Source organism: Gorilla gorilla, chromosome 7, assembly GCF_029281585.2.
Source record: "Gorilla gorilla gorilla isolate KB3781 chromosome 7, NHGRI_mGorGor1-v2.1_pri, whole genome shotgun sequence".
NCBI lineage: Eukaryota > Metazoa > Chordata > Mammalia > Primates > Hominidae > Gorilla > Gorilla gorilla.
Genome location: NC_073231.2, coordinates 6,120,740 through 6,148,340, shown reverse-complemented (window position 1 = coordinate 6,148,340; position 27,601 = coordinate 6,120,740). Strand labels below are relative to the sequence as shown.

At 48.4% G+C, this 27,601-nt stretch overlaps 1 protein-coding gene and 2 long non-coding RNA genes across 14 annotated transcripts; 2 read left to right on the top strand and 1 right to left on the bottom strand.

Moving 5' to 3' along the window:
- Positions 1 to 463: 463 nt before the first annotated feature.
- Positions 464 to 27,373, bottom strand: CLN8 (CLN8 transmembrane ER and ERGIC protein). 12 transcript variants are annotated; one of them, XM_055347947.2, is made up of 4 exons: positions 27,119 to 27,329; positions 17,364 to 17,445; positions 11,505 to 12,170; positions 464 to 2,948 (listed from the first exon to the last, which is right to left on the bottom strand). In XM_055347947.2, the coding sequence occupies exons 3-4, from the start codon at positions 12,045 to 12,047 to the stop codon at positions 2,631 to 2,633; spliced, it is 861 nt and encodes a 286-aa protein (XP_055203922.1). In that variant the 5' UTR covers positions 12,048 to 12,170; positions 17,364 to 17,445; positions 27,119 to 27,329; the 3' UTR covers positions 464 to 2,630. The 12 variants fall into 12 exon arrangements, with proteins under 12 accessions (XP_055203922.1, XP_055203916.1, XP_055203919.1 ...); XM_055347941.2 differs by lacking the exon at positions 27,119 to 27,329 and adding an exon at positions 19,400 to 19,546; XM_055347944.2 differs by lacking the exon at positions 27,119 to 27,329 and adding an exon at positions 19,400 to 19,546 and having other exon boundaries at positions 17,364 to 17,442.
- On the top strand, positions 19,784 to 21,942 carry LOC134759051 (uncharacterized). The gene is made up of 2 exons (XR_010134908.1): positions 19,784 to 20,023; positions 20,194 to 21,942. It is a non-coding gene; the product is annotated as an uncharacterized lncRNA (long non-coding RNA).
- Positions 23,148 to 24,858, top strand: LOC129523956 (uncharacterized). The gene is made up of 2 exons (XR_008667588.2): positions 23,148 to 23,481; positions 24,420 to 24,858. It is a non-coding gene; the product is annotated as an uncharacterized lncRNA (long non-coding RNA).
- Positions 27,374 to 27,601: the final 228 nt, after the last annotated feature.

The following is a 27,601-nucleotide window of genomic DNA, read 5'->3' as shown; positions in this document are numbered from 1 at the left end:
ATCCTAGCACCAAGAAGTCAGAGCTCATGAATGTCGCTTGTACCATGCTCCACTATAGATACATCCCCTCACACTGCCGGTCAGGGAGACTGAGGCCAGTGAGGACCATGGGAAAGTGCTGTGCCATCTGGAAGGTGTGCGCATCATTAACATTTCACGAAGCCTTTTCCACCCCTAAACCCCCAACTTCAGGCTCTGCACTGAGGGGTCCCCGGACCAATGTGTGGGTGACACTGGACAGAGCGGGTGAGCCTGTGCTTCTCTACAGCGCCTCCATCTCTATGCATCCACACACGCGAATGAAGATACAGGAGGTAAAGTGTGGACCCCTGGGAAGATCAAAGTCCTAATGGAGGTGAGACAAAAATTAGGCTGTCCACTTCCAACTCCAAATCGAATTCTGAACACATGATGAATTTATCATTATATTTTGTATCTCCAAGATAAAGCATTCACAGCAATATGAATAGGTTAGTTTATTTTGAGAGAGAGGAAGACATCATTTGGGTTCTGTAAACATCAGTCACTTTATTATGCCTCTGTCTGGCTGAAAAACACCAGCTCCTGCTGACTCCACAAGGGCACGGCTGCAGAGAGTGCTGCCTGCCAGGTGTGAGGTTTCCAGTTCAAAGTTTCAGCAGGGACACCATTTGCTGGATGCGTTTAAGATTAAAATCGCTTCGTAAAATGTGATAAATAGGTTACTATACACCTTGGTCAATATAGTTAAAGCACCAGCAATCAAAATACACTGCTCCGGGCCGGGTGAAGTGGCTCATGCCTGTAATCCCAGAACTTTGGGAGGCCGAGGTGGGCAGATCACTTTTAGTCAGGAGTCAGAGACCAGCCTGGCCAACATGGTGAAACCCTGTCTCTACTAAAAATACAAAAAATCAGCCAGGCATGGTAGAGGTACCTGTAATTCCCAGCTACTTGAGAAGGTGAGGCAGGAGAATCCCTGGAACCCGGGAGGTGGAGGTTGCAGTGAGCCGAGATCACACCACTGGACTCCAGCCTGGGAGCCAAAGCCAGGCTCCGTCTCAAAAAAACGAAAACAAAAACTAAACAAAAACAAAACACTGTTCCGAGAGTTCCATAAAACATAAGGAACGTAAGTCACACATGATTCTCATGAGCAGCCGACGTTTTCCACATAGATTTCAAAGGTGCTTGTGATAAAAAATAAACTTTGAATTTTAATTGCACATTTATGTCAAAACACTCACACACACACACACACACACAATTCTGTATGTCTGTTAACAACCATGCTAAATTGGTGTGTAACTTCTACCTGGGTATAAAACAGTAGGAACAATGTACCTTGGGACTCATCATCAGGCAGCTCATTGCCAGGGGCTGCTGCAGGACCACTCTAGGGACCCCAGGACCCTGCAGCCGAGCATCTCTGAGGGGTCCAGGTCCACCCTACAGCTCAGGGGGAAAATGACATCACTACTTGTCTTGAAATCTACAGAGGAACAGCACCCACAGAATTAGGGTCTAGACTGGGTGCCTGTAGGTAACTCAGTCAATTAAAAACAGCTCTAAAACCCAGACAACCTGATTATGAAATCCTTACCTTATTTTGTCAAATGAGCAATACAATATGAATAATAACTTCTCATTTTAAAACAGGTACCATGATTTAAAAAAAAAAAAAAAATTGCAAGATTTTATCTTTACCAGCCCACGCTCTGGTTGGTGGGGGTTAAACTCCAAGGCGTCTCTGCTGCTACAGGACTCACTACCCCTCAGCGTTGTCTTTGTACCATTTGCCACCAGATGGCACTGCCGTACACTTCGGTTTAGAATTTTTTTTTTTTTTTTTTTTGAGAGAGTCTTGCTCTGTCACCCAGGCTGGAGTGCTGGAGTGCAGTGCTGCGATCTCAGCTCACTGCAACCTCAGCCTCCCGGGTTCAGGCAATTCTCCTGCCTTGGCCTCCCAAATAGCTGGGATTACAGGTGTGTGCCACGACGCCCGGCTAATTTTTGTAATTTTAGTAGAGATGGGGTTTCACCATCTTGACCAGGCTGGTCTCGAACTCCTGGCCTCAAGTGATCCACCTGCCTCGGCCTCCCAAAGTGCTGGGATTACGTTGGGTGTGAGCCACCCCACCCAGCTTAGAATTTCATACGCTGGGAAACTTTAATAAGGAACAAATCATGTTATTTTCTATCTTAGTCCAATTCTCTCCAACTGAAAAGAATGTGACTTCTGAATAAGACACACGGCATATGAGTGTGCAGCTGGAAAGAGTCAACGCTGACCCACCCGCCCGGTGGGAGGCACTTCACTATGAAGCCATTTCCAGCATTCAAAGCCACCCCGCTCCTCAACAGCTGTGACGCCCCGATGCCTGGACACCATGGACTCCTCTCCTAGATGCCTGACACGGTCCAGCACGGCTAAACCGACAGAGCCTGCCAGACAGTCACAAAATTATAATTTCTTAAAAATACTTTGTAGCTACTTCAAAATTAATACTAATGAGAAAGGAAGTTAGTATTTCCCTTAGAACTAAACACAAAACATTCACTGCCTCATTAATTCAAAAGCCATCATTCACAGGGCTTCCCAGAATCGGTGTGCCAGCTCTGCTGCTGCCCCGGAGCCCTGGCTGGAGCAGCTATGGCCTCTTCTTCCGCAGCAGCTGCCCGTTGCCTTCTGGCCTGCCCTTGGCTTCTGGCTGTGCAAAGTTCCAGTCCACCGGATTGAGAAGCTGCTGAGTCTTCTTATGGGTCCAATATGGATTAATGATTAGTGTAAGCAGAGCCAGTCCGACAAGGAAGAGTGTCAAATGAGGCAGATACAGGCTGCTGACCAGGCCGTCCCAGTGCCAGAAACACACCCACCACATGTGGTAGGTTAGAACCATGCGGCAGTGAAACATGTGAATCATCAGCCACTGGTTGAGCTTCCAAAACAGAGACTCGGACCAGCCCGCCTGCATGGAGAGAAGACAAATGCACAAGTCAATACGAAACTGCCAAAATTCATTCTTCACCTCACAAAAAGGTATTTGCTACCTTACTTACCAAACAAAACAAATTCATTTCAAAGCAACAGAATTTCCTCCCCAGGGCTCTGCTCTCACTGGGACTTCATTCTGAAAGGAGGCCACCAGCTCTGTGGGCGCACCTGGGCCAGCAGGGCTGACCCTTGCCCGCTCATGCTGTTCTCCTGCTCCTCTTGCTCTTTGGCTTCTGCTCCCTAGAGCTATGATAAATTCAACCTTTCTTTCAATATCCCTTCAATCTTTGTTTTATCTTGAATTTGCTCATATTAAGTAAATAAACAATACTTATTTGGCAAAACCAGACACAGGTATATCAAGCTCCCATACCTAGACCCTGGGAAGTGATGAGGTCATGGGGGTAAGGCCCCATGATGAGATTAGTGTCATAAGAAGAGAAAGAGACCAGAGCCTTCCCCTCCTCCATGCTAGGACACAGCCAGCAGGTGGCCATGTAAACCAGGAAGTGGGTCTTCACCAGACATGAATCTGCTGGTGCCTTGATCTCAGACTTGCAGCCTCCAAAACTGTGAGAAAGGAATTTCTGCTATTCCAGCTGCCTAGTCTATGGCAGTCTGCTGTGACAGCCTGAGCTGACTAACACAGCACACCTCCCCGGCAAAATATTCTAACTTGGGCCGGGCATGGTGGCTCACGCCTATAATCCCAGCACTTTGGGAGGCCGAAGTGGGTAGATCACTTGAAGTCAGAAGTTTGAGACCAGCCTGGCCAACATGGCGAAGCCCCATTTCTAATAAAAATACAAAAAAATTAGCCGGGCATGGTGGTGCACCATGTAATCCCAGCTAATTTGGGAAGCTGAGTCATGAGAATCATTTGAACCTAGGAGGCAGAGATTGCAGTGAGCTGAGATCGTGCCACTGCAATCTAGTCTGGAGAAAGAGCAAGACTGTCTCAAAAAAATAAAATGAAATAAAAAATTCTAACATGTTCTTCTGGTAGTTTTGAATATTTAAAGCCCCAGGTATATTAGCTGTTATAGACAGTCCCCTACTCACAATGGTTTGACTTATAATTGTTTGATTTTATGGTGCAAATATGATAGACACTCAGTAGAAACTGTACTTCAAGTACCCACATAACCATCATTTCAACTTTCAGTAGAGCATTCACTGAATTACATGAGCTGTTCAGCATTCTGTTGTAAAACAGGCTTTGTGCTATATGATTTTGCTCAAACGTAGGCTGATCCAAGTCTTCTGGGCATGTTAAAGGCAGGCCAGGCTATATACCATGACGTTCGGTAGGCTGCACATTTCTGACACAATATTTTTAACTTATGGTGGGCTTATTGGGATGTAACCCCATCCTGAGTCAAAGAGCATCTATTCTAAGTCTGGACTGAAAAAATTAACGTGAGGACATCATTAGAAGAGAAAGGCCAGCAGAATGGAGTAGCCCAGCCTGCCTCATACAACTGTCACGGGAGTGTTTCCCAGGTCTCAGAGGGGACCCTCAGGGCTCTCGCATGTGCATCACGGCACCCTCATGCACACACACACCTTCAGAGACCGCCAGTGTGGCTTTCCACAAACATACCAAGCACTTAGTTCACCCCAACCCCAGGTGCAAATGAAACACTCCCACCTGTGCTTGGGGCCACCTCAAGGTGGGCCAGGACCACATGCTTCACACGCACTCAGCATTGCTGAGGCACAGTGAACACTCAGGAAGAAGAGCAGAGGAAGCAGGATCCAAAACAAGCCTGGAGCCTCCAAACTGAACGGGACAGGGGAGAAACCCACACAGACCAGAAGAACCCATGGCTGTCAGTTCCGGACGGTTAAGTGACATGTGATTGAAATGAAATGTGAAGAGTTAATACTATAACTTATTTCTTACTTGTGAAATTATAGAGTTAGGCTACAAGTTCTTAGAGGTTCTTGATATGTCTAAAGCAAAAGTCACAAATATAGCTGGTTCTCAGCCCCTGGGGTGACTGCAGATCCTGGTTTGCCTGGGGCAGTCCCTGACATCCTTGTCTGGGTGGTAAACAGTATAGTCACTCTGACAACTGCCCACAACCACCAGGTCCAAAACTGGTGAAGGACAATGCTGGACTTTGGCACAGGCAAGTTTTCGATCTCACACCTCCCTCAGACCCATAGTGGCAGTACCAGGTGGGCCCACACCCAGGTGAGGCCGGACAACTGCACCTACAGCAGTGCCCAGGGCTCAGCGCCTTTGTTTCAGTCAACAACGCACAGTGTATAGACGGTGGTTCCACACAAGATTATAATGGAGCTGAACAATTCCTATCATTTACTATTTTACTATACTATACTTTTTATCATTATTTTGGAGTGTACTCCTTCTCTGATGAAAATAAAGTTAACTATAAACAGCCCCAGACAGGTCTTTCAGGAGGGTCCAGAAGAAGGCACTGTCACCATAGGAGGTAGCAGCCCCATGTCTGTTACTGCCCCTGAAGTCTCTCCAGTGGGACAAGGTGTGGAGGTGGAAGACAGTGATATGGATGATCCTGACCCTGTGCAGGGCTGGGTGAATGTGTATTTGCATCTTAGATTTCAACAATTTAAAAAAAAGTTTCGAAAATTAAGAAAAGCTTACAGAATAAGGGTATAAAGAATATATATATATATATATATACACACACACAATGTATTTGTGTTTTAAGCTAAGTGTTATTACAAAAGAGTGGAAAAGTTTAAAAAATTTAAAATTTATAAAGTAAAAATGTTACAGTAAGTTAAGGTTACTTTATGATTAAAGAAATTTTTTTATATAAATTTAGCATTGCTTAAGTACGCAGACTTCATAAAGTCTACAGGAGAGTACAGTGACGTTCTAGGCCCTCACACTCACCACTCATTCTGACTCTCCCAGAGCAGGTTCCAGTCCTGCAAGCTCCATTCCCAGTTAACGCCCTGCACAGGTGTGCCATTTTTCATCTTTAACATGGTATTTGTACTATACCTTTCTATGTTTAGGTATGTTTAGATACACAAATATTTACAGTTGTGTTACACTTGCCTACAGTATTCAGTACTGCCATATGCTGTACAGGTATGCAGCCTGGGAACAATGGGCTCTGTCGCATACAGCCGAGTGTGGAGTTGGCTTAGACATGGGGAAGGGTACTCTAGGACGGCCACTCGATGACGAAATAGCCTAAGGACACATTTCTCAGAACACAGCCCGTCGTTAAGCAACATATGACTGTACATGGAACGGTATCACACGCTGTGTACTCTTCTGGGTCTGGGTAACGTCTCTCACCATGTCTGTGTAAACCATCCAGACTGCTGCCCACCCTTCTGCTGCGTGGACAAACTCAGCTCACAAGCCCTTTCCACGGATGATGGGACTTCAGTAGGATTCAGTCTGAGGCCAAATGAACAGCATGGCTAAGACAATCCAAGTACCCCTGTTCGAGTGAACATGTGGGTGCACTGCAGTCAGGCACAGACCTATGCATGGAGCCGCAAGGACACCAGAAGTCTCACACGCTGTTTTCCTTTGCTAGTTATCAAACTGAAGACACTCAAGCATTTATCAAGTAAACAAAGAGCTGATAAAAACCAAAGGAAAGACAATGCTCCTTCTGCCACGCAGTGGACTGCAGCATCGCTACACAAACGTGCACCCCTCACAGAGTCCAGATTCCAGAACATTCTGTCATCACGTGTGTGTACTGGAGCAGGGCCACACACACATCTGCCCCTCACAGATTTCACCTTCCAGAACCTTCTATCATCATGTGTGTATACTGGAGCAGGGCCACATGCATATCCAACCCTCACAGATTTCACCTTCCAGAACCTTCTGTTATCACATGTGTATGTACAGGAGCGGGGCCACATGCATACCCAACCCTCACAGAGTTCACCTTCCAGAACCTTCTGTCATCACATGTGTACTGGAGCATTACCACACATACAGCTGCCCCTCACAGATTCCAGCTTCCAGAACCTTCTGTGTGAACAGAAGCACAGTCACATGCAAGTATCCCCCTGACAGATTCCAGCCTCCAAAATCTTTTGTCATCATTTGTGTGCCGGGGCACTGCCACGCATGTGTGCCCCTCACAGATTCCAGCTTCCAGAATCTTCTGTCATCATGTGTGTGGAGCACCACCACCCACGTGTGCCCCTCACAGACTCAGCTTCCAGAATCTTCTGTCGTGTGTGCCGCACCACAACGGAAGACTGAGAATCGTCTTTGTTATGACCCGGCACCTGGCACAGGGCCTGCAAGAGTGCTCATTGCTCCTCAAGAGAGCGTACAGTATCAACAGGAGTGAAAAGAGTGTGTGTCTGAAGACAAAACACTGAAGAGTCGATGTTTTGAACATCAGAATCCTCTACACTAGCTGGAAGGCCCGACACAGTGATGAACCGTACAGTACACTGTGCACTCAGCCCCAGACTCTTGCAAGCTCAGTCTTTATTCACTCACCATTCCCTCACAATTCACAAAAAGTTCTCCTCCACCATTTTCCTCACTTACTGAAAGTAGTCATCTTAAATTACCAATAGTAATATCAGAATGCAATCACTACCTTAAGTTTAGAAAACTCAAAGCTTGAGAACCAAGAGTTCTTTGGTTTTACTCAGGCACTAAAATTTTTGTAGTCAAAGTCAACAAAGGCTTTGAGAAGAGTAGCAAAATCTACAGGAACAAAATCTGTGACATAACACATGCAAAGCTCTGGAGCCCGGCAGTTATATCCATACTTAAATATACAGTCGCCCTCAGTATCCTTGGGGGACTGGTTCCTGGGCTCCCTGCAGATACCCAAAGCCACGGATGCTCAAGTCCCTTATATAAAATGGCTTTGTATGTGCATATAACCTAAGCACACTGTCCCTTACTCCTTAAATCATCTGTAGATTACTTATAATACCTAATACAATGTAAATGCTATATAAAATTGTTACATTTTATTGGTAATTATTTGTTATATTTTTTATTGTTGTATTATTTTAAATTTTTCCCAAATATTTTTGATCCACAGTTGGTTGAATCCAGACACAGAACCCATGGATACAGAAGGTCGACTGTATACATACATATATATACACACACATGTATATATACAAAATAAATAAAAACTGACAGTGGGTTGTGTTTTTGTTTGAGATAGGGTCTCACTCTTGCCCAGGCTGGAGTGCAGTGGCGTAATCACAGCTCACTGTAACCTTGAACTCCCAGGCGATCCTCCCACCTTAGCCTCCCAACTGGCTGGTACTACAGACGTGTGCCACTATGACCAGTTAACGTTTGTATTTTTTGTGGGGACGAGGTTTTGCCATGTTGCTGGTCTTGAGCTCCCGGGCTCAAGTGATCTGCCTGCCTTGGCCTCCCAAAGTGCTGGGATTACAGGTGTGAGCCACCACACTTGGCCTGACAGTGTTTTTATATCACCTCATTTTTATTATGAACTAGTGAGTCTGTGGATAAATAGTAGAACCAAATCTAAGACAAAAATACGAAGAATAAGCCACTGTGCTTGACTTAGACACCCATCCTAAATTGATGGTAATATTTTGTCTTTACATCCTTTAGTTCTGATCAAATCAGACCTTGATGGGGGAGAAGTTGAATCCTCATGCCCTACTACTATGCAAGAATCTATCAGCTTTAAAAGAATTTCAAAGAATTTCAATATTTTAGACATAGTGTTTTCTTACTGCATTTATTAGTATTTCAACTAGAGCAAAATAGAACTATGTAGACATACTGGCCCTGAGCTATATTAATTTAGGTTATACTTTTCTGTTATTGGGGACTGTTGGCTTTATACAGTTAACATGAGCAGGGTTAGAAGTAAATACTTAAATAACCCTTTCTCCATTCTACACAAACAGCACCCTAAAAGCTTTAGAGAATGTGCAAACTTCAAAATAAAATCTCGCTGAGTCTGTCCTCCTAGAGGCTGGGCTCCACCACCACACCGGGGGAGGGAGAACTGCTGGAGACGCCTGTGTCGGCGAATCCTGCAGGAGGCGCTGTCCCCACACCTGGCTCCAGGAGAAGCACAGATAAACCCTGGAGAAATCCAACACTGCTTTCCCCTGAGGACTGGAGAGACAGAAAGACTCACGTCTTTCTTGTTGTTTTTAAAGAACTTGTAATAAAAAAAATACAAGATAACTATTAATCTATTTCTCAAAATACACTAATGACCCCAAGCACACGATCTGGTGGGATGTATTAATAATTTACTCACTATTTACCACTTGGGACATTGATGTGAACTTTATTTTCTGCCACAGCCAAGTGACTCCTGAAGTCCGGTGTTTCCAGGTGAGAGGAGTAGGCAATGCGGAGCACAGGCCAAGGCCTCTTCCTCCAGCACACACCTCTCCACTCCACACTGATCTCACGCCAGAGAAACCCAGGGAAGTCACAGCCCTGACCTGCATCCCCAGAAGTCTACACTCTTATGGAAATAACGCCCACAAAGAGAAAACTGGAAATCTGCAAGATGCGCACAGGATGCTGATGGGGTCCCAGGTCACAGCATCGTTCCCACAATGACCCCACACTTAGACCAGCAGCTTCCTATTCAGTCATTTGCTCGGCAAGGGAACTCAGTAGCCAGGTCACTGGAGGGGCTCTTTCAAACCATTCATGGTTCCAACCCTTCTTCCTTGGTAAGTAAGGTCTACCCAAATCACACCGGCCCCCAAACTCCTCCTGCCACCGCCCAAACCACGCACTCACCAGGATGTCTCCAGTATCGCCTGCCATAGGCTCCATCTACTTCCATGGCCACCCTGTGAGGCTCTGTACTGGCGACGACTGTGCCTCACTCACCCTCATTCGCTTGCCTTACCTCCAAGGTGCTCACCTGCGCCTCCTGCAGAGGGTCCCCATCTGGGGCCATGGTTTCTCTGCACTTCCCTGTCACTGTGATCACACACCCCATCTGGTGCCAGATGGGGCCAACCCCAGGGGACAGCAGGAACACAAGTTCCTCCTTGAGTTCCCAGGTGCCAGCACGGTATCTGACACCCGGCTGGTGTCCATGGTGGTTATGCATGAACAGTCTGTACTGTTTACACTGCAGTGCACTTTTGATGGACTGATACCATCTACCCACCTCGACCCCGAAGGCAGGAGTGATTTGTTATGCTTATTTTTCCTCTCAAGGCTACCAGTCTCCTGTAGACAAGAAATGTGCAGTAACATGACCCATTCGTGTGAATGGCTGAACATTTGCAGGATCTCAAATTTCATATCAAATATCCCATAAACAATGTGATGGGTCATAAAAGATAGCAAGAATCTATGTAAAAACAATTTCAAGGCTGTGCACGGTGGCTCATGCCTGTAATCCCAGCATTTTGGGAGGCCAAGGTGGGGAGATCACCTGAGGTCAGGAGTTCGAGACCAGCCTGGCCAACACAGTGAAACTCCGTCTCTACTAAAAATACACACACACACACACACACACAAATTAGCTAGGCGTGGTGGTGGGCGCTGTAATCCCAGATACTTGGGAGGCTGAGGCAAGAGAATTGCTTGAATCCGGGTGGCGGAGGTTGCAGTGAGCCAAGATCATGCCACTGCACTCCAGCCTGGGCAACAGAGCGAGATTCCATCTCAAAAAGAAAAAAAGTTTAAAGAGTTTAACATGAAGAACATTTTGACATCAATATGACAGTCAAGTGACAAACATTTTTAAAACATGTTCTTCAAAAACAGAAAGAAAGTGCTAGGCAAATAACTATGCTAGGTCCCAACACTTCTGAGCACTAGTAAAACAACCTTATTCAAAAATAAAAAGCAAGCACGGTATGTGTGTACGCACAGATATTACTTCAGTTTTTCTAAAGTATTAAAAGAGGCCAGGCACAGTGGCTCACATTTGTAATTCTAGCACTTTGGGAGGCCCAGGCGGGCGGACGGTCACGAGTTCAAGACCAGCCTGAACAACATAGTGAAACCCCATCTCTACTAAAAAGACAAAAAAGGTAGTCAGGCGTGGTGGTGCGCACCTGTAGTCCTAGCTACTAGGGAGGCTGACACAGGAGAATCGCTTGAACCCGGGCGGCGGAGGTTGCAATGAGCCAAAACCATGCCATTGTACTCCAGCCTGGGCGACAGAGTGAGACTCCGTCTCAAAAAATAAATAAATAAATAAACATAGTATTAAAAGAAAGGAAAAAATTAAGTGCTTCCAGACGCTATCTACTGAGCCATAAGATCTACTGAGCTTTCTTTCCTTAAGGAACAGAAAGCCTAAAAGACTTAAAATTAAGAAAATTGCCTCCAGCCTGGACAACAGAGCCAGAATCCGTCTCAAAATAAATAAATAAATAAATAAATAAATAAATAAACAAAAACAGAATATTGCATTCAACTAAAATGAATTTGTAACTGAATGTGTGTGCTACAATCCAGCCTGCTGTTGAGTTTATGGCAGCGTCCAGGACATTCTAGCCAGTGATTAAATGCCTGAGGCACATGTCATCTTCTGCTGATGCATGCACTTACCTTTAAGAGCATCCAGGAAACGCAGGTAAAGGGCGTGCTCATCTCCAGGAGCAACGTGGTCATAGCTAGATAGTGGCCAGCTTGGAGATTGACCAAGCAGCCAAGAAACCCAAGAAAGGCAAAGAGATGGTGGATAACCAGAAACAAGTCAAATGTCCGGAAGGCCAAGTTGGACAGGTGGACTGCAACATTTTCAAAGAAAAAGAATCCCGTTGCTGTTGTGATGTGAAACCAGCACCAGTTCTGCTGGCCACGTGCCTTGTCGGCATGCAGCACAGGGTCCCCCAGCAGAGCCCACAGGCCTGCGGCTGTACTCTGAACACCAAAGACTGCACGCGTGGCCGCCAGGTCCCAGAAGACCTTCTCTCTGGCCACCAAAGAACGGTAAGTGGCATTCAGGGAAGAGGACAGCTGGTGGCAGACCACAAAGACGCCCAAGTAGAAGACAAAGCCAGCGACCATCAGCGTGGAGCGGATCCCCCAGGATGCATAGTCCAGGTCAAAAATGCTCTCTGATGTGCCCCCATCGCTCGCAGGATTCATTGTCCACAGCTGTATTCCAAAGGAGTCCTGGAGCCAACACGGGCCGGGCCCTACACTGTGTCTTGTCTAAGGAAACGAAGTCAGTGCAGCGGTCCCTGGGATTGTCACGTATCCATCTTCAATCTAAAAGAAAGATCATTCATTTTGTGTTCACTCGATAGAAGCAAGGACACATCACTACCCCAGTAACGCAAACATTAAACTACAAAATATTTAATTCTGTACCTTATTCTTAAAGCACTTACAAGGATGCATAAACATACCAAGGTAACATCCACTGACAGTATAGGAGGAAAGAAAATGAAACTAAAGCTAGAGCGCTCCAGCCACGAACAGGAGGCCGGAGCGGTGCTGGCAGGCACACAAGGTCCTATGCTCGTCCTATGTGCACCCCACCAGCAAGTCTCCCGCCTTCACAGCAGTCCCAATCATCACACAATTCAGGCATCGCAGGATGAAACATATTTAAGTCATTACACTGGGATACACTTTGTTACAGCACTGAACTTCTGCTGTTTGATCCTAGTTAACACCCCAAGGATGTCACGAGAAATGGTGCTCCTGTTCTTCATGTTATTTCTTGGTTAAGGCCATGGAATGCCTTCTCAACAGCAGCAGGGAAGGCCTGAACTTCTGACTGTGACCTATGGCACTCTGCAGAATGTGATTATCAATTATACCTTCTCTGGTTCCACTCTCACCACCCCCTGCATCTCACTCCATGCTATAACCTTCCAGTCCTTTGAGAACATCACACTCTCCTGCACCTCTGGGCCTCTGCAGCTGCTGGGCCCTCTCCTGGAAAAGTCTTTACCTTCCCCAAGTTGACGCCATCTTACCTGTCAGGTCCTCACTTAAAGGCCATTTGCTCCAGATGCCCTCCCAGAGTACGGGAGTCCCACGGACTGGGTTAAGTACCTTTGCTACAAGCTCCTGATGCATCCCCCAAACACTCATTTTTGGTACTACAAGTGCTTACTGAATCCTCACCTACACTGGACAGCAAGCTCTGTGAGGGCACAGACCAGACCTGCCTTCCATCACAGCATCTCCTCTGCCTGATGCAACACTGGGTCCACAGTGGGCCCTCAAGAAACATTTATGGAACACATGAACAGATGCTGAATCATGCTGAAGGGGTCCACTTTACCTAAGCCTGAACCTGTCTGCAAAGCTACAAACACCAGAGTCTCAAGTTCTTGAAAAACTGGAAGGGACGTGTGATTGATTCCAGCCTTTCCTTTTACATGGCAAGAAACCAAGGCACACAACGAGGACACAGGAACAGCTACCGACAAAGCCCCAGATCCCCACCCTCTTCCCCCATCACCCAGTGTGCAGGGACTTGTCCAGGTAATGGCATTTCTGCAGAGAGTGGGGATTCTTGTCACTCACACCCAGCGAACAGACAGCAGGGCTGGGAACACCACACTCCCCACGCAGCTGGACCCTCTGCTCTCCGGAAGAGACCCCAGAACTGACTGAATTGTCAGGCAGCAGGACTAGAGCCAGAAGCATAGGAGGAGCCATTCACTGTGGCCATTCAGCAAAAACTTGCCAATCATTATTCAGGCAAAAAGGTCGCTGTGACCACACCCCAAGGACATGGAAAACACTAGCTCACACAAGCATGCAAAGAATGTGAGTCCTGGGACCTGATGCAAATGACAAGGGAGCACTGATCACTCCTAACCTCTTGGTATGATAATGGTGTCTAATCAAAGGCAAAATAGTACAAGAGTTTGTCTGTTTCTCCAGTAACACTCCAGCTTTAACACAGACTAGCTCTGTGTGAACACAAATCTGATGTGCGGAAAGACAGCACTGGTATTCATGTTTCTCCCTAGAGAAACGGCTCCCGTGTCATGCTGCCCCTGGTGCGTGAGTTCAGGGCACACAGGTGTGCTCTCTGATAGATGCTATGGATGACAACTGAGGGGCTGCCATGCCGACGTGTGCCCTCGTGACCCATACTTCTGGTCATGCTATATATCAAGACTCCAGTGTACTTACACATCTCCAAACACACTTCTGTTAACTTGTTGACAAATCAGGTTGAACATGGTATTAAGGGGCTGGCAAGAGCACTCGGCTCTGGTATTCAGTGTGCAGCAAGGCATCGTTGAACCCCTATGCACTTCACAGGAGCAGATGAACTTCAAGTGCAGCCTAATGACTGGAGGGGAGACCGCTTACCAGCATTAAAGAAAAGCAGGCTGGGTGGAAAGGACAGGTATCAGGCAAGGAATAGCATCCATTACAAGGGTTACCCTGAACAACACTGTTAAAGGTTAAAATATGGACCCCTCGTAAAACTTCTCCCTGTACTTTTCCACGAGTAGGTCATCAGCTCCGGCTTATAGGTCCCATTTTGCCACAGTTGCATCAATGTCCTCTTGGCCAAGACCGCTAACTTCTGTAGGACCTTTGCCTTGAAACGAGAGAATCCCCGACTCCAGAAGGCTCTGCCCAAATCAATGACTCAAATCCACCTCAGTGGAAGTGGTGAGCCCAAGTGATGCTTCAGGAGGTCTTTGGTTTGGTCAAGGTGAGAGGGACTCCAGGACATGAGAACCAAAAACCAAGAAGAGCAGTTGGCTTAGTGGGCTCTGATCTTGATTTCACTATTTAGGAGCTCAGAAAACAAGTTTCAGGCTGGGTGTGGGGGCTCACACCTGTAATCCCAGCACTTTGGGAGGTCAAGGTGGGTGGATCACTTGAGGTCAGGAGTTCAAGACCAACCTGGCCAACATGGCAAAACCCTGTCTCTACTAAAAATACAAAAATTAGCCAGCCGTGGTGGTGCGCACCTGTAATTTGAGCTACTCAGGAGGCTGAGGCAGGAGAATTTCTGGAACCCAGGAGGGTGGAGGTTGCAGTGAGCCGAGATCACACAACTGCACTTCAACCTGGGCAACAGAGCAAAACTCCGTCTCAAAAAAAAAAAGAAAGAAAGAAAACAAGTTTCTTTCCTAACCACCCTGGACCCCAGTATCTGACTACAGGAAAAAGAAACACACAGAGCAGGCCGGGTGCAGTGGCGCACGCCTGTAATCCCAGCACTTTGGGATGCCAAGGCAGGTGGATCACAAGGTCAGAAGTTCGAGACCAGCCTGGCCAACATGCTCAAACCTCGACTCTATTAGAGATACAAGAAATTAGCTGGCCGTGGTGGTACACACCTGTGATCCCAGCTACTTGGGAGGCTGAGGCAGGAGAATCGCTTGAACCCAGGAGGTGGAGGTTGCAGTGAGCTGAGATTGCGCCACTGCACTCCAGCCTGGGTGACAAGATGAGACTCCATCTCAAAAAAAAAAAAAGAAACATACAGAGCAGCGGGAAATGAAGCACCTACTACGAGCCAGATGTTCAATTAGTTTGTGTGATCTTCACCGGAAGAGCAAATAGCTACCAGGTCTTCAAGCTTTCTAGATACCTTTTTGGAGAGATTACCATATCTACAGAAAAGTGGCAGATAGGTGAAAGACATGGAAACAGAAACAGGTGAGCCACAGCTGAGTGGGCAAACCCTCCTGGCAGTCAGAGAACAGGTGCCAATTAAGGATGCAGAAACAGCAGATTATAAAGACCAGAATGCTTACTACCCCTTCCAATCCTGTAGTGAATCCCCCGTTCTGATTCTTTGCTCAAACCTCCTGACTTTCTGGGTAAGCTGGTGCTGTTCTAGTCTAACTCGTTACTGTGGGTCTCTGAGTTTAGTTAGTGCCAACCAGCATCCTCCAGCCAGGAGTTCACAAAGGAGGTGAACTCCTCAGCTCTCTCAGCCATGAGGGTAGAAGGCCAGTCCCAGAGGCAGGATCCAGCCCAAGCGTCCAGTCTTCCTGGAGTCCTGCAGAGCTCTGCTGTCCTTTCGTGGCATCGGCGTCGTACTGAGAACAGCTGTGGTTCACCCCAAGTCACAAGGCAGGCACCCACAGAAGTGTGGCTAGGCCTTGTTCTGTCAGGCAGCACAGAAGGGGTATGGGAAGAGCTCAGCTTCTCCTTTTGCTTCTATTTCTGCTCCTTGACCCAACCACACCCTCTCACTCTTGATACGCAAAATGGGACACAGGGGTTCCCACTGTTCCCTTGCTGTGCACCATAAGGCTCAGGCCACATGAAGGAGTCCTTAAGTGTAATGCACAGCTGGAAGTCACTGTTCCTTCCATGGGTAAAACTGGAGGCCGAACTGGCCGGGCAGGGTGGCTCACACCTGTAATCCCAGCACTTTGGGAGGCCAAGGTGGGCGGATCACGAGGTCAGGAGATCGAGACCATCCTGGCTAACATGGTGAAACCTTGTCTCTACTAAAATACAAAAAAAATTAGCCAGTCGTGATGGCGGGCGTCTGTAGTCCCAGCTACTTGGGAGGCTGAGGCAGGAGAATGGCGGGAACCTGGGAGGCGGAACTTGCAGTGAGCTGAGATAGCGCCACTGCACTCCAGCCTGGGTGACAGAGCGAGGCTCTGTCTCAAAAAAAAAAAAACAAACAAAACTGGAGGCCGAACCTAATGGACTCATCTGGTTCTTTCACTCTGGAAGGCTTCCAAGCCCTTCCACACCAGCCCCTTTCCTCTCTGCAGTAGAGGAAGTGGAGCCGGAGAATAAACAACTCCTGGAAGGCCACCATCTCTTGACTCTGCAGATCTTCATTTTCTTTGGAGAAAATGTATACAAAAAGCTTGTCTTATAAGATTCTGTGGTTTCAGCTCTTCTATTGCAATGGGCCATGAAGTTTTTTAAAAATCTGAATGCAAACACGTCAGTAAGAGTGTTAGCTCTGTTGCTGCAGTGTGACCAGGAACCAGGCTCAGTGGCCACTGGAACCCTTCGACTCTGTCATGCATCTCTGCGCTCCTCCGGTTTACGGGGGCTAAACTGCTATGGATACCAGCATTTTTGTTTTTCATTGAGATAATTTATCCAAACTTGGAAGTGACGTCAAAAAGGAAAACAAAGGTTGCATGCTTTTTTCCCTGCTAACGCAAGTTCAGTGTTTTACAACCCCGACAATCACTTGACTTTCTAGGAGAAATAACTAAACTATTTACCACTGATTGTGGGTCACGCATTTTACAATCTGCAAAGCTAATTCTCCTTTCCATCACGAAGAAAAGACAATCCCAAAGGCTGTGGTTTCAATGCACACAGGATATTCACCAATCTTATTATCTAAACTGGCAATCTTCTCTCAGCATTCCTGTTACCCACTCAATAAGAAAATCATAGTTTTGTGTATTCTCTTTTGAACTGACATTCCTATCCTGCTGTATACTGCATTAATGACTGAAATATAACCTGACAAGAGCTACTTACCACTTTGGGAGGCCGAGGCGGGCGGATCACGAGGTCAGGAGATCGACACCATCCTGGCTAACACAGTGAAACCCCGTCTCTACTAAAAAATACAAAAAATTAGCCGGGCGTGGTGGCGGGCGCCTGTAGTCCCAGCTACGCGGGAGGCTGAGGCAGGAGAATGGCGTGAACCCGGGAGGCGAAGCTTGCAGTGAGCCGAGATCGCGCCACTGCACTCCAGCCTGGGCGACAGAGCGAGACTCCGTCTCAAAAAAAAAAAAAAAAAAAAAAAGAGCTACTTACATGAGAATTATACTTCTAACATTTTGAAAATTATACATTGATGGGTTGTAAAAATGTTTTCCAAAATCAACAGAAATACATGTTTAATACACAAAATTCAGAAAATATAAACAAGCATAAAAATCCAAAACTAAAAATTTACAATCCTCTTACACAGCTCCAAGCACCATCATTATTTTTTGGTGCCTGCTGGGTCAATTGTTTTTCTAGATATAAACTCTTCCTTTTTACATAAAAGGGGATAACAGTATACAAGCTGCTCCCTGGCCTGCTTCTCTTCTCTTAGCAACAGCTAACCCTCCTCTGCAACACGGCTGCAGGGACTCCACCATTTACCCACCCGGTGTCCTACCAGGCTTTTGCCCAGTTCCTCGTTATCATAAGACATTCTGTATTGAACATCTCTAAGGCCACCTAGAGAACCTGTGCTCTTTGTATGCAAACTGGATGCTCAGGAAGAACTTCCTTAACAACCACAGCCTCCATGACGGCCAGTCTGAAAGGCAGGCACAGAAGCGTTCAAGCTCAGTGGGGAGCTGTGGCCATCTCATATTCCCTCAATCACTTACACTTCCTTCACCATTGCTTTTTCCTCTCACAACCTTCCGGAAAAGTTGTATGTAAATAAAAATCAAAATACGGGAGTGAGGTAAGCAGAAGCTGGATAGTTACAGATTTCACACAGAGGGTAAACTGAAACAGGAGTCAGAAACAGCCGCCTCGCCCCAGTCTTTCAGAGAACAGTCACTTACAGCAGCATCTACACACGCTGGGGAGCCCCTGGCTCCCCTCCCTACTGTCCACACCCAACCCCAACCTAGAGCAGCTGGCTATAGGGCCCAGAGCCCAGGCGGGTCCCACCTCCTGCTGACCTGACCCAGCGCCCGCTCTCTCCTCCGCACACTTTGGTGACCTTACCCAGAGTCCCTCCCCCCCCTACAGGTTCTGACTGACCCAGCGTCCCTCCGCCTCCCACACCATGTTGAGCAGCACCCTGTCCCCTTCCGCCCCAGCTAACTCGGTGACCAGTGCAGGCCACAGCCACGTGACACCTGCTGTCCTTGACAGCAGCTCCGACGGCACCTCTGTGGCTCTGCAGGAGCCGCCTCCCCGCCTCGTGGGCACACAGGTGAGCTGACCGTACTTGCCCAGCCGGTCTGAGGGAAGCGAGGTCAGGGGCGACGGCGCCGCCTCCGCCTCCGCCTGTCCCCTCCCTCCGTCCGGCATCCGCGCCGCTCAAGGACTCCAAAGTCAGCGTCGCGGTGAGGAGCCCCTACGCCCAACCCGCGCAGGCAGGACCCCGGGCTGCGGGGCTCGAAAGTCCCCCACAAGCTGCTGTCCGGGAACCGCACGGCCCAGGGTGCCGCACGCCCACCGGAAGGCAGGGCTGGGACCGCGGACGCTAGGAGCCACCCCGGCCCCTCACCCGGGCTCCCCCTCACGTGGGCTCCCGCGCGCCCATCTGGGTTCCCCCTCAGCTGAGTTCCCGGCCCCTCACCTGGGATCCCCGGTCCCCTCACCCGGGCTTCCCAGCCCCCTCACCTGGGCTCCACGCGCGCTCACCTGGGCTCCACGCGCGCTCACCTGGGCTGCCCCTCACCTGGGTTCCCGGTCCCTCACCCGGGCTCGCCGCACGCTCACCTGGGCTGCCTTTCACCTGGGTTCCCGGCCCCTAACCCGGGCACCCCGCGCGCTCACCTGGGCTGCCCCTCACCTGGGTTCCCGGCCCTCACCCGGGCTCCCTGAGCGCTCACCTGGGCTGCCACTCACCCGGGCTCCCTGCGCTTGGCGCCGCCCCGCCCCTGCAGGACTACCGGCAGTCACTGACCGCACTGCCGCCCAGTCAGGACTGGCCGGCCTCAAACACCGCCCGCGCACGCACGCGCGTGCGCACGCGTTCTGCCCCTCGGGGGCGTGGCTACGAGAGGCCCCGCCTAGGCGCTACCACGCCGGCGGGCGCGGGAGGGGCGGGGCGGCGGGCGCGGGAGGGGCGGGGCGGCGGGCGCGGGAGGGGCGGGGCGGCGGGCGCGGGAGGGGCGGGGCGGCGGGCGCGGGAGGGGCGGGGCGGCGGGCGCGGGAGGGGCGGGGCGGCGGGCGCGGGAGGGGCGGGGCGGCGGGCGCGGGAGGGGCGGGGCGGCGGGCGCGGCGGACGCGCTGAACCACGGCCGGCGGGAGGGACGGGGCCGGGCTGAACCATGGCGGGCGGCGGCATGGGGGCGGTGGAGCTCCGCGGGCAGTCTGGTTGCGCTGCACCCGGACGGGGCCGAGGGGACCTGAAAGCTGCGGCAGAGCCCGACCGCGCCGTTCTCCAGAATAGCCCCGGCCGCGGCTGAGTCGCGCTCCGGGTGTGGACGGAGCCGGAGCCTCCCCGGGGCGCGGTGAGGACACAGGGCCCAAGCCCCGGGCCTTCAAGTCTTGACCGAGCGCATCCCCGGCCCTTCTGCGCCCACGCCTGAGTTTTTGTCTGTAGGAGTTTCAGCAGTTTTCTAAGGTTGTTATTCGAGTTACTTATGTTTCTTCTCTCTAATGTGTTTTGTTCCCTCTTTAGAATCGACATCTAGAGGAGTACTCACCACTTAATTGATGATCAATACACGTTCGTTGAAGGAACCGATAGCATGCGATCGATACAGAGCATCTGCACTGGGAGTGTCCGCCCCGCCTGGCAGGGAGGCCTCGGGGGCTAATGGAGCTGAGGGTATAGGCGGCCTAGGACCCTCGCTTTTTTCCTTTACTGTACCATGAAGATAACTGCCTTATCTCCCCCTCAGGACTATTTTGGGGATTAAATAGGACGTTTAAATTACCAACGCTCTTTGAAATAAACATTTCAAAATTATAATAACCCTTTAGTACATGTGGGAAAACGTTGACATTCATGTTCAAGTTTATTTTTCTGCTGGCTCATTTAGGTTTGTTGAAGCCTTGAGTCCCTAGGATTGTCTAAGAACATGGGTAAATGTGTGTGGAGGCCTCCCCAGAGGCCAGAGAACTGCCAGCAGCCTTCATGGTGTTAGGGGAACAGGAACCTAGGAGAGCCAGGGTGACATCGTTTTAAAATCAACAACCCATCTTGGCCGGCGCGGTGGCTCACGCCTGTAATCCCAGCAGTTTGGGAGGTCAAGGTGGGTGGATCACCTGAGGTCAGGAGTTCGAGACCAGCCCGGCCAACATGGGGAAACTCCGTCTCTACTAAAAATACAAAAAAAATTAGCCGGGTGTGGTGGTGGGCACCTGTAATCCCAGCTACTCAGGAGGCTGAAGCAGAATTGCTTGAACCCAGGAGGCAGAGGTTGCAGTGAGCTGAGATCACGCCATGGCACTCTAGCCTGGGCAACAAGAATGAAACTCTGTCTCAAAAAAATAAAAATAAAATAAAATAAACTCCATCTTAAAACCAGTGAAACCACCATTGCAAAATTATAACTGAGACAGTGAGAGATCTGACCTAACCAACTCCATCCTACTTTTAACCTCCAAACTGTCCTTGTTCATTCCTGGGTGTAGGCCAAACTAACTTTGGAAGAAACTTAGTTTATAATTTCCTGAAACAAATCCTTTTCTTGCCTGGAGACTAGACTGCCTTTGTAGGACTAACAAATTAGCCGCAAGATTAGAAATTATGGCTTAGAATTCATGCAGCTGGAGATTACAAGATTCTGACCCTCCGTAAATTGCTCCTGCGGATAACATCACTATTGAAAAACCTAACATCAGTGCTTGAGATATTTTGCAGACCTTGCACTTGCTGAATCAGCTGGGACCATCCAGATGGATAAACTGGCTCATCTGATCTTGTGGCCCCCACCCAGGAACTGACTCAGGCCAAGAGGACAGCTTTGATCCATACGATTTCATCTCTGATCTGACCCCTCAGCGCTCCCAGCTTACTGGCCCCCTACCTACCAAATTATCCTTAAAAACTCTGAACTCCAGGGCTGGGCATGGTGGCTCACACCTGTAATCCCAGGACTCTGGGAGGCCGAGGCAGGCGGATCACTTGAGGTCAGAAGTTCAAGACCAGCCTGGCCAACATGGCAAAACCCCGTCTCTACTAATAATACAAAAATTAGCCAGGCGTGGTGGTGCACGCCTGTAATGCCAACTACTTGGGAGCCTGAGGCAGGAGAATTGCTTGAACCCTGAAGGCGGAGGCTGCAGTGCGCTGAAATCGCACCACTGTGCTCCAGCCTGGGCAACAGAGCAAGACTGCATCTCAAAAACAACAACAAAAACTCTGAACTCCGAATTCTTGGGGAAATTGATTTGAGTAATAATAAAACTCTGGTCTCCCACACAGCCAGCTCTTTGCGAATTATTCTTTCTCTATGCAGTTCACCTGTTTGGATAAATCAGCTCTGTCTAGGCAACATGAACCTATTTGGCAGTTACAGTAGCCTGTAATCCCAGCTACGTGGGAGGCTGAGGCAGGAGAATTGCTTGAACCTGGGAGGCGGAGCTTGCAGTGAGCTGAGATCATGCCACTGCACTCCAGCCTGGGCAACAGAGCAAGACTCCATCTCAAAAAAAAAAAAAAAAAAAGATGGCTGTAGTCATGCTTGGATGTAGGTACGCACTGAAATGCCAAGAATAACTTTATTTACATCCACCAAGTACTAGATCTTGTCACACTGCCAGCCCACCTGCACTTACACATAGCTTGGCTTTTACACTGATACAAGATGCCTTTGAAACAAAGACGGCATGTTCCTCCTCCTGCTTTCCGCGGGCTCCCCACTCTGTATCAGAGCAGCTGTCTCTCACTGCACTCTGCGACTGCCTTCAGTTCCTCCCTGCGCAAGATCCGAGAACTCTCTCGGGGTCTGGACTGCACCCCTTTCTCCAGCAGCACTGGGTTCCTCAGATTCCTACTAACAGCATGCTGAGGCCTGTCTTACAAAGAATGAACTGAGGCTTAGAAAGATGGAACCATAACTTGCTCAGTCACGTGGCTAGTAAGCTCTTCAGCTTGAATTTAAACATTCCAGGACTGTGTCTTTCCACTCGGCCATCTTTAAAGCGGAGTGATAAAATAGTTTTGTTTTCTAAAAAACAATCACAGGCATAACTGATCACAGGTATAACCAGTATCCATGTGGGGTGTGGAAGACTGAATGAAACCCAGACGGATTCCCAGCTTGCTCCGTCACAGCTTGGGCACTGCTGTTTACAGCCTGCGTACTCCCCTCCCGCCCTGCCATCCACAAGTGTCTCACCTCCTTCCCTGACAGATCGAATGACACAAAAAACATTCATCTTGGGTGCACGGCGTGTCAGGCATCAGGCTAAGCCCTTTGGTAAATTGGTTCTTTCAAACATCACAGGTGTCTGAGGCAGGCACCATTATCCACACGTCATAAAAAAAACAGTGTTCAGTGAGCCTGAGGTTAGCAATGTGTGGACCTCCACACACTGCTAAATGACAAAGCCGAATTTTGAAGTACGATGCCATGAGGTGTCTGGAGAAGACAACTGAAATGACTTAACCGAGGTGTCAGGGGACTGTCTTACTTTCTGGTCACATAAGCAATATATGCTCATTGTGAGGTTTGGTTGTTCCATTACAAAAAAGACTGTTTTAAAAGCCATTAGCGGAGGGATGGGAGGAGTTCTCTTCTGCCTGTTTCTTCCTCCTAAACAGCGAAATGACTGTGTCCTCAAAGGGATGTATAATGAGCGAGAGGCGAAAAAGAACGTCCCTGATTTTAAATCCACAGTGTCCTTCACCAGTGAGCAATAGTAGTTCTGTGAGTGGGAGACCAGGACCACTGTGCTTGCAAACAGCACTTTAAAACACTGGAACCCAAGTTCAGGATCTGCTGACAGCACATCCGCAGTAAGCATGAGGGTCTCTGGACTCCCGCAGATCAGGTGCTCAGCTTCTGTGGCAAAACCTCTACCTGACCTAACTCCAGGCAGGGTCCTCGAAGCCCTCAAGGCTCTGACCTGGACCCCTGTCCCCTTTTGTCCAAAAGAATCCTGCTGAGTCAATGCAGTGACAGTTCCCCGCCCCTGATATCATACTCCTCATCCCTCACCCTCGGTATCTTATCACCTGGCCTGCCTGTGGCACGAATCCTGCCAAGTGGTTCTAGCAAGAACCCCCCTGGCCTGATGTCGCCTCTTCATAGTTTTCCGTCCGCCCTCACCCTCTCCGTGGCTGTACATTTCCGTTTTTCTTCTTACACTCAGAGTTGAGCCCAGTCCCACTGCAGTGGCCCCTGCACCTATCGCGATTCCTTTGAGACTGTAAAACAAAAATAAAATTCTAGTCCCCCTGCCAACCCCCTCAGCCACGAGCTTTCCAAAGTAAACCTTAGAGACTAGTTCAGACCATGATGGGAAGTGGGAGTCGGACAGGCTCCTTATACCCGCCTTCCGTTGAAATCCAGGCACAGCTGACCTGCATTAACGTCAAAGCAGAGATCTTAAGGCTGACGAAACAGACTCTCTGTAGCAATAAGATACTACATTCCAACCTGACTCTAGTATGGCATCACATGATAGAGAGCAGGCCTTGGAAGAAATCAAGCATTTTACCCCAGAATACACTTCTTTGACATATTTTGAAGGGCCCCCACACAGCTGTCTCTTGAGGGGAAAATCCACATGCTGCCAGAATCCCCTTCCCTTTCCAGGTCTTTTCCCTGATCTAGGAGAGATTTAACTAAGAGTCTGGCACCTCTTTTAGGTCCAATAAGAGCTCTGAAGATAAAAAACCTTGGTCTCCACAACCTTTATCTTAACCCAGACAATCCTTTCTATTCATTCCAGGTCTCTACAATAACAACTTAACTCTTTCAATTAATTGCCCATCAGAAAATCGTTGAATCCATCTGTGACCTGGACACCTTCCACCTCCATCCATGGAGTTGTGTCACCTTTCTGGACCAAGCCACTGGACACCTTACATGTATCGATTGGCAACACGTACACCTCCACACACTGCTAAATGACAAAGCGGAATTTTGAAATACAAAACTGTGAGGGGTTTGGACAAGAGAACTGAAATGACATCATGGAGGTGGCAGGGGATCGTCTTGCCCTTTTCTTATTTTCTGCCTGTAACTTCTGTCCCCCTAAAATGCATAAAATCCAGCTAGAACCTAACCACCTTATGCAGCAGTTCTTAGGACTTCCTGGGGCTGTGTCATCATTCAAAGTCCTCATATTTGGCTCACAATAAATCTCATCAAATAATTTACAAATTTGACTCTTTGTGTTGACAAGTCTGTCTTACCGTTCTTTAATAAAGGCCGTGTATAATGTTTTCTTTAGCAACTGTGGCAAAATTAAACCTTAGAAATGAAGAGGAAAAGAATTCATTATACAAAACTGTCTTTCTGCTGATGCGGGCATTCACTGTGTCCATTTCTTTTTCCAAAAAGTGTATCTTTCTTAAAAACTGAAAAATATTGAGCCACAAAACACAGTGCCGATGGCTTGCATGTGGGACACTCAGGATATCGTACTAAAGGGCTCTGATGCTGTCTTGGTGATCTCTACGCTGGGTGTTACTTCTGCTGGCTGTGTGACCTTGGAGGGGTTGCTTAACCTCTCTGAGCCACAAGTGTAAAAGGATGAGATTGGTCCCTAAAGTCTCCTCCAACATGAAAGCTAGACGATCCTGAATCTTCTGCTATTTGAGGATCAGACAAACAACAGTTGGCAGGGTTCTTCCTGTTGAAAATGATAACCCCGAGATAATAGCTGTAATTATCAGTACCCAAAGAAGCCTTAAGTCCTCACTGGACGAAGCCATTGCCATAACAACCAGCCTTTAAAAATGCCCATAACAACCAGCCTTTAAAAAGTGCCCAAGCATGGTGGCTCGTGCCTATAATCCCAGCACTTTGGGAGGCCGAGGCGGGTGGATCTCCTGAGGTCAGGAGTTCGTGACCAGGCTAGTGAAACCTTGTCTCTACTAAAAATACAAAAATTAGCTAGGTGTGGTGGCACATGCCTGTAATTCCAGCAATTTGGGAGGCTGAGGCAGGAGAATTGCATGAACCTGGGAGGCAGAGGTTGCAGTGAGCTGAGACTGTGCCACTGCACTCCAGCCTAGACTACAGAGCAAGACTCCGTCTCAAAAAACAAAACAAAACCAAAAAAAGTGCCCTGACAAGATCATGTTGATTCCAGGGCGACAAACATAGCTATTGTGGGGCCACCATAGCACACTGTCCTCTAGGCCCCCTCCCGTGGGGACATTTGGCAGTGTCTGGAGACCTTTTTGGTTGTCATGACCTCAGTTGAGAAGCAGGTTGCTGCTGCTGACCTTCAGAGGGGAGAAGCTACCAGGCTTCCGACAATGCCCAGGGCAGCCCCACGGCAATGGACCAGCCCCAACATCAATGGTGCTGAGCTTGAAAAATCTGTATCCTGGAAGAGGACACACCTCCGCTTAAAAACTAAAACTGTAGAGAGAGGGATGCTGGCCTCGAAGTGGACTTTCCGCTGCCCCAAATAGGCCTGCTCTCCAGCTTCATCTCTTGGAATGATATCAAATGGCACTTGGGTGACCTAAAGGACTTTACTGCAGCTTTAAGAAATGCTTAATTCAGGCCAGGCATGGTGGCTCACGCCTGTAATCTCAGCAGTTTGAGATGCCGAGATGGGTGGGTCACTTGAGGTCAGGAGATCTAGACCAGCCTGCCCAACATGGTGAAACCCCGTCTCTACTAAAAATACAAAAGTTAACCAGGTGTGGTGGTGGTTACCTGTAATCCTAGCTACTTGGGAGGCTGAGGCAGGAGAATTGCTTGAACCCGGGAGGCAGAGGTTGCAGTGAGCAGAGATCATGCCATTGCACTCCAGCCTGGGCAACAAGAACAAAACTCTGTCTCAAAAAAAAAAAAAAAAAAAAAAAAAAAAGGAATGCTTAATTCATACCTAGAGAGACGTATAATCACTTTGATTTATTTTTCACCCCTGTTACTATTTTAGGAACAAATTTATAGACTCAAACCTAGCCTCCCCTCTCCCCCAAACATACAGCATAATATGGTATAAATCAAATATACAGATGTATAAAAGAAATTTAAATTTAGTGAAATTTCTTTTTTTTTTTTTGAAATGGAGTCTCACTCTGTCACCCAAGCTGGAGTGCAATGGTGTGGTCTCGGCTCACTGCAACCTCTGCCTCCTGAGTTCAAGCAATTCTCCTGCCTCAGTCTTCTGAGTAGCTGGGACTACAGGTGCATGCCACTACACCCGGCTAATTTTTGTATTTTTTTAGTACAGACAGGGTTTTACTATGTTGGCCAGGCTGGTCTTGAACTCCTGACCTCATGATCCGCCCGCCTCAGCCTCTCAAAGTGCTAGGATTACAGGCGTGAGCCACAGCGCCTGGCTGAAATTTAGTGAAATTTCGTGTATTTAAAATGTCAGGTAGAATGTTACAAAGTAGGCAGATCCAGAAAGCAGCACAGGGAAGTGGTGTATTTGTTAAACACCAAACAATGAAAACTTACCTAAGAGTTCTCTTTACAAATCTTCTTCCCACACAGCAGCATTGAGTTTAGCTTCACAGACAAGGATGTGAAACTTGGGATCAGCTGGTCAGAAACCAAGAACAGTACTCAGGAAATAAAATTCCAATTCACATTTTCCCCCTCTCCTATGAAATAACGAGACCCACACGGTCGTGATGGGATGAGGCATGCAATGTCCTCCGTCTCATAGGGAATCCACATTTCACATCAACTCGTGAGTCTCCTGCCTGGGACAAGGCGGAGCTGACTCATTCTGAAGATGACTCTGCAGGCATGGAGTTCATTCCAGAGGAGGTTAGAGTCACTCAGCATGAAGAGAGGGTGTAACAGGATGTTATCTCTGCTGAGGAAGTGGGGCTGCCACCCGATGGGTTGTCGGTCATCACTGCAGGAGAGGCTGGGCCAGGTTGTGGTGCGTCCAACCCCCAGCCCTCTGGGCAGACCGGTTGTGATCTAAGTCAT

Coding starts and splice junctions, on each gene's coding strand:
- CLN8 (XM_055347946.2), bottom strand. CDS start 12,047: ATGAATCCTGCGAGCGATGGGGGCACATCAGAGAGCATTTTTGACCTG. Junction 2,949..11,504: donor TTTCCTGGATGCTCTTAAAG/GTAAGTGCATGC, acceptor CTCTCCATGCAG/GCGGGCTGGTCCGAGTCTCT.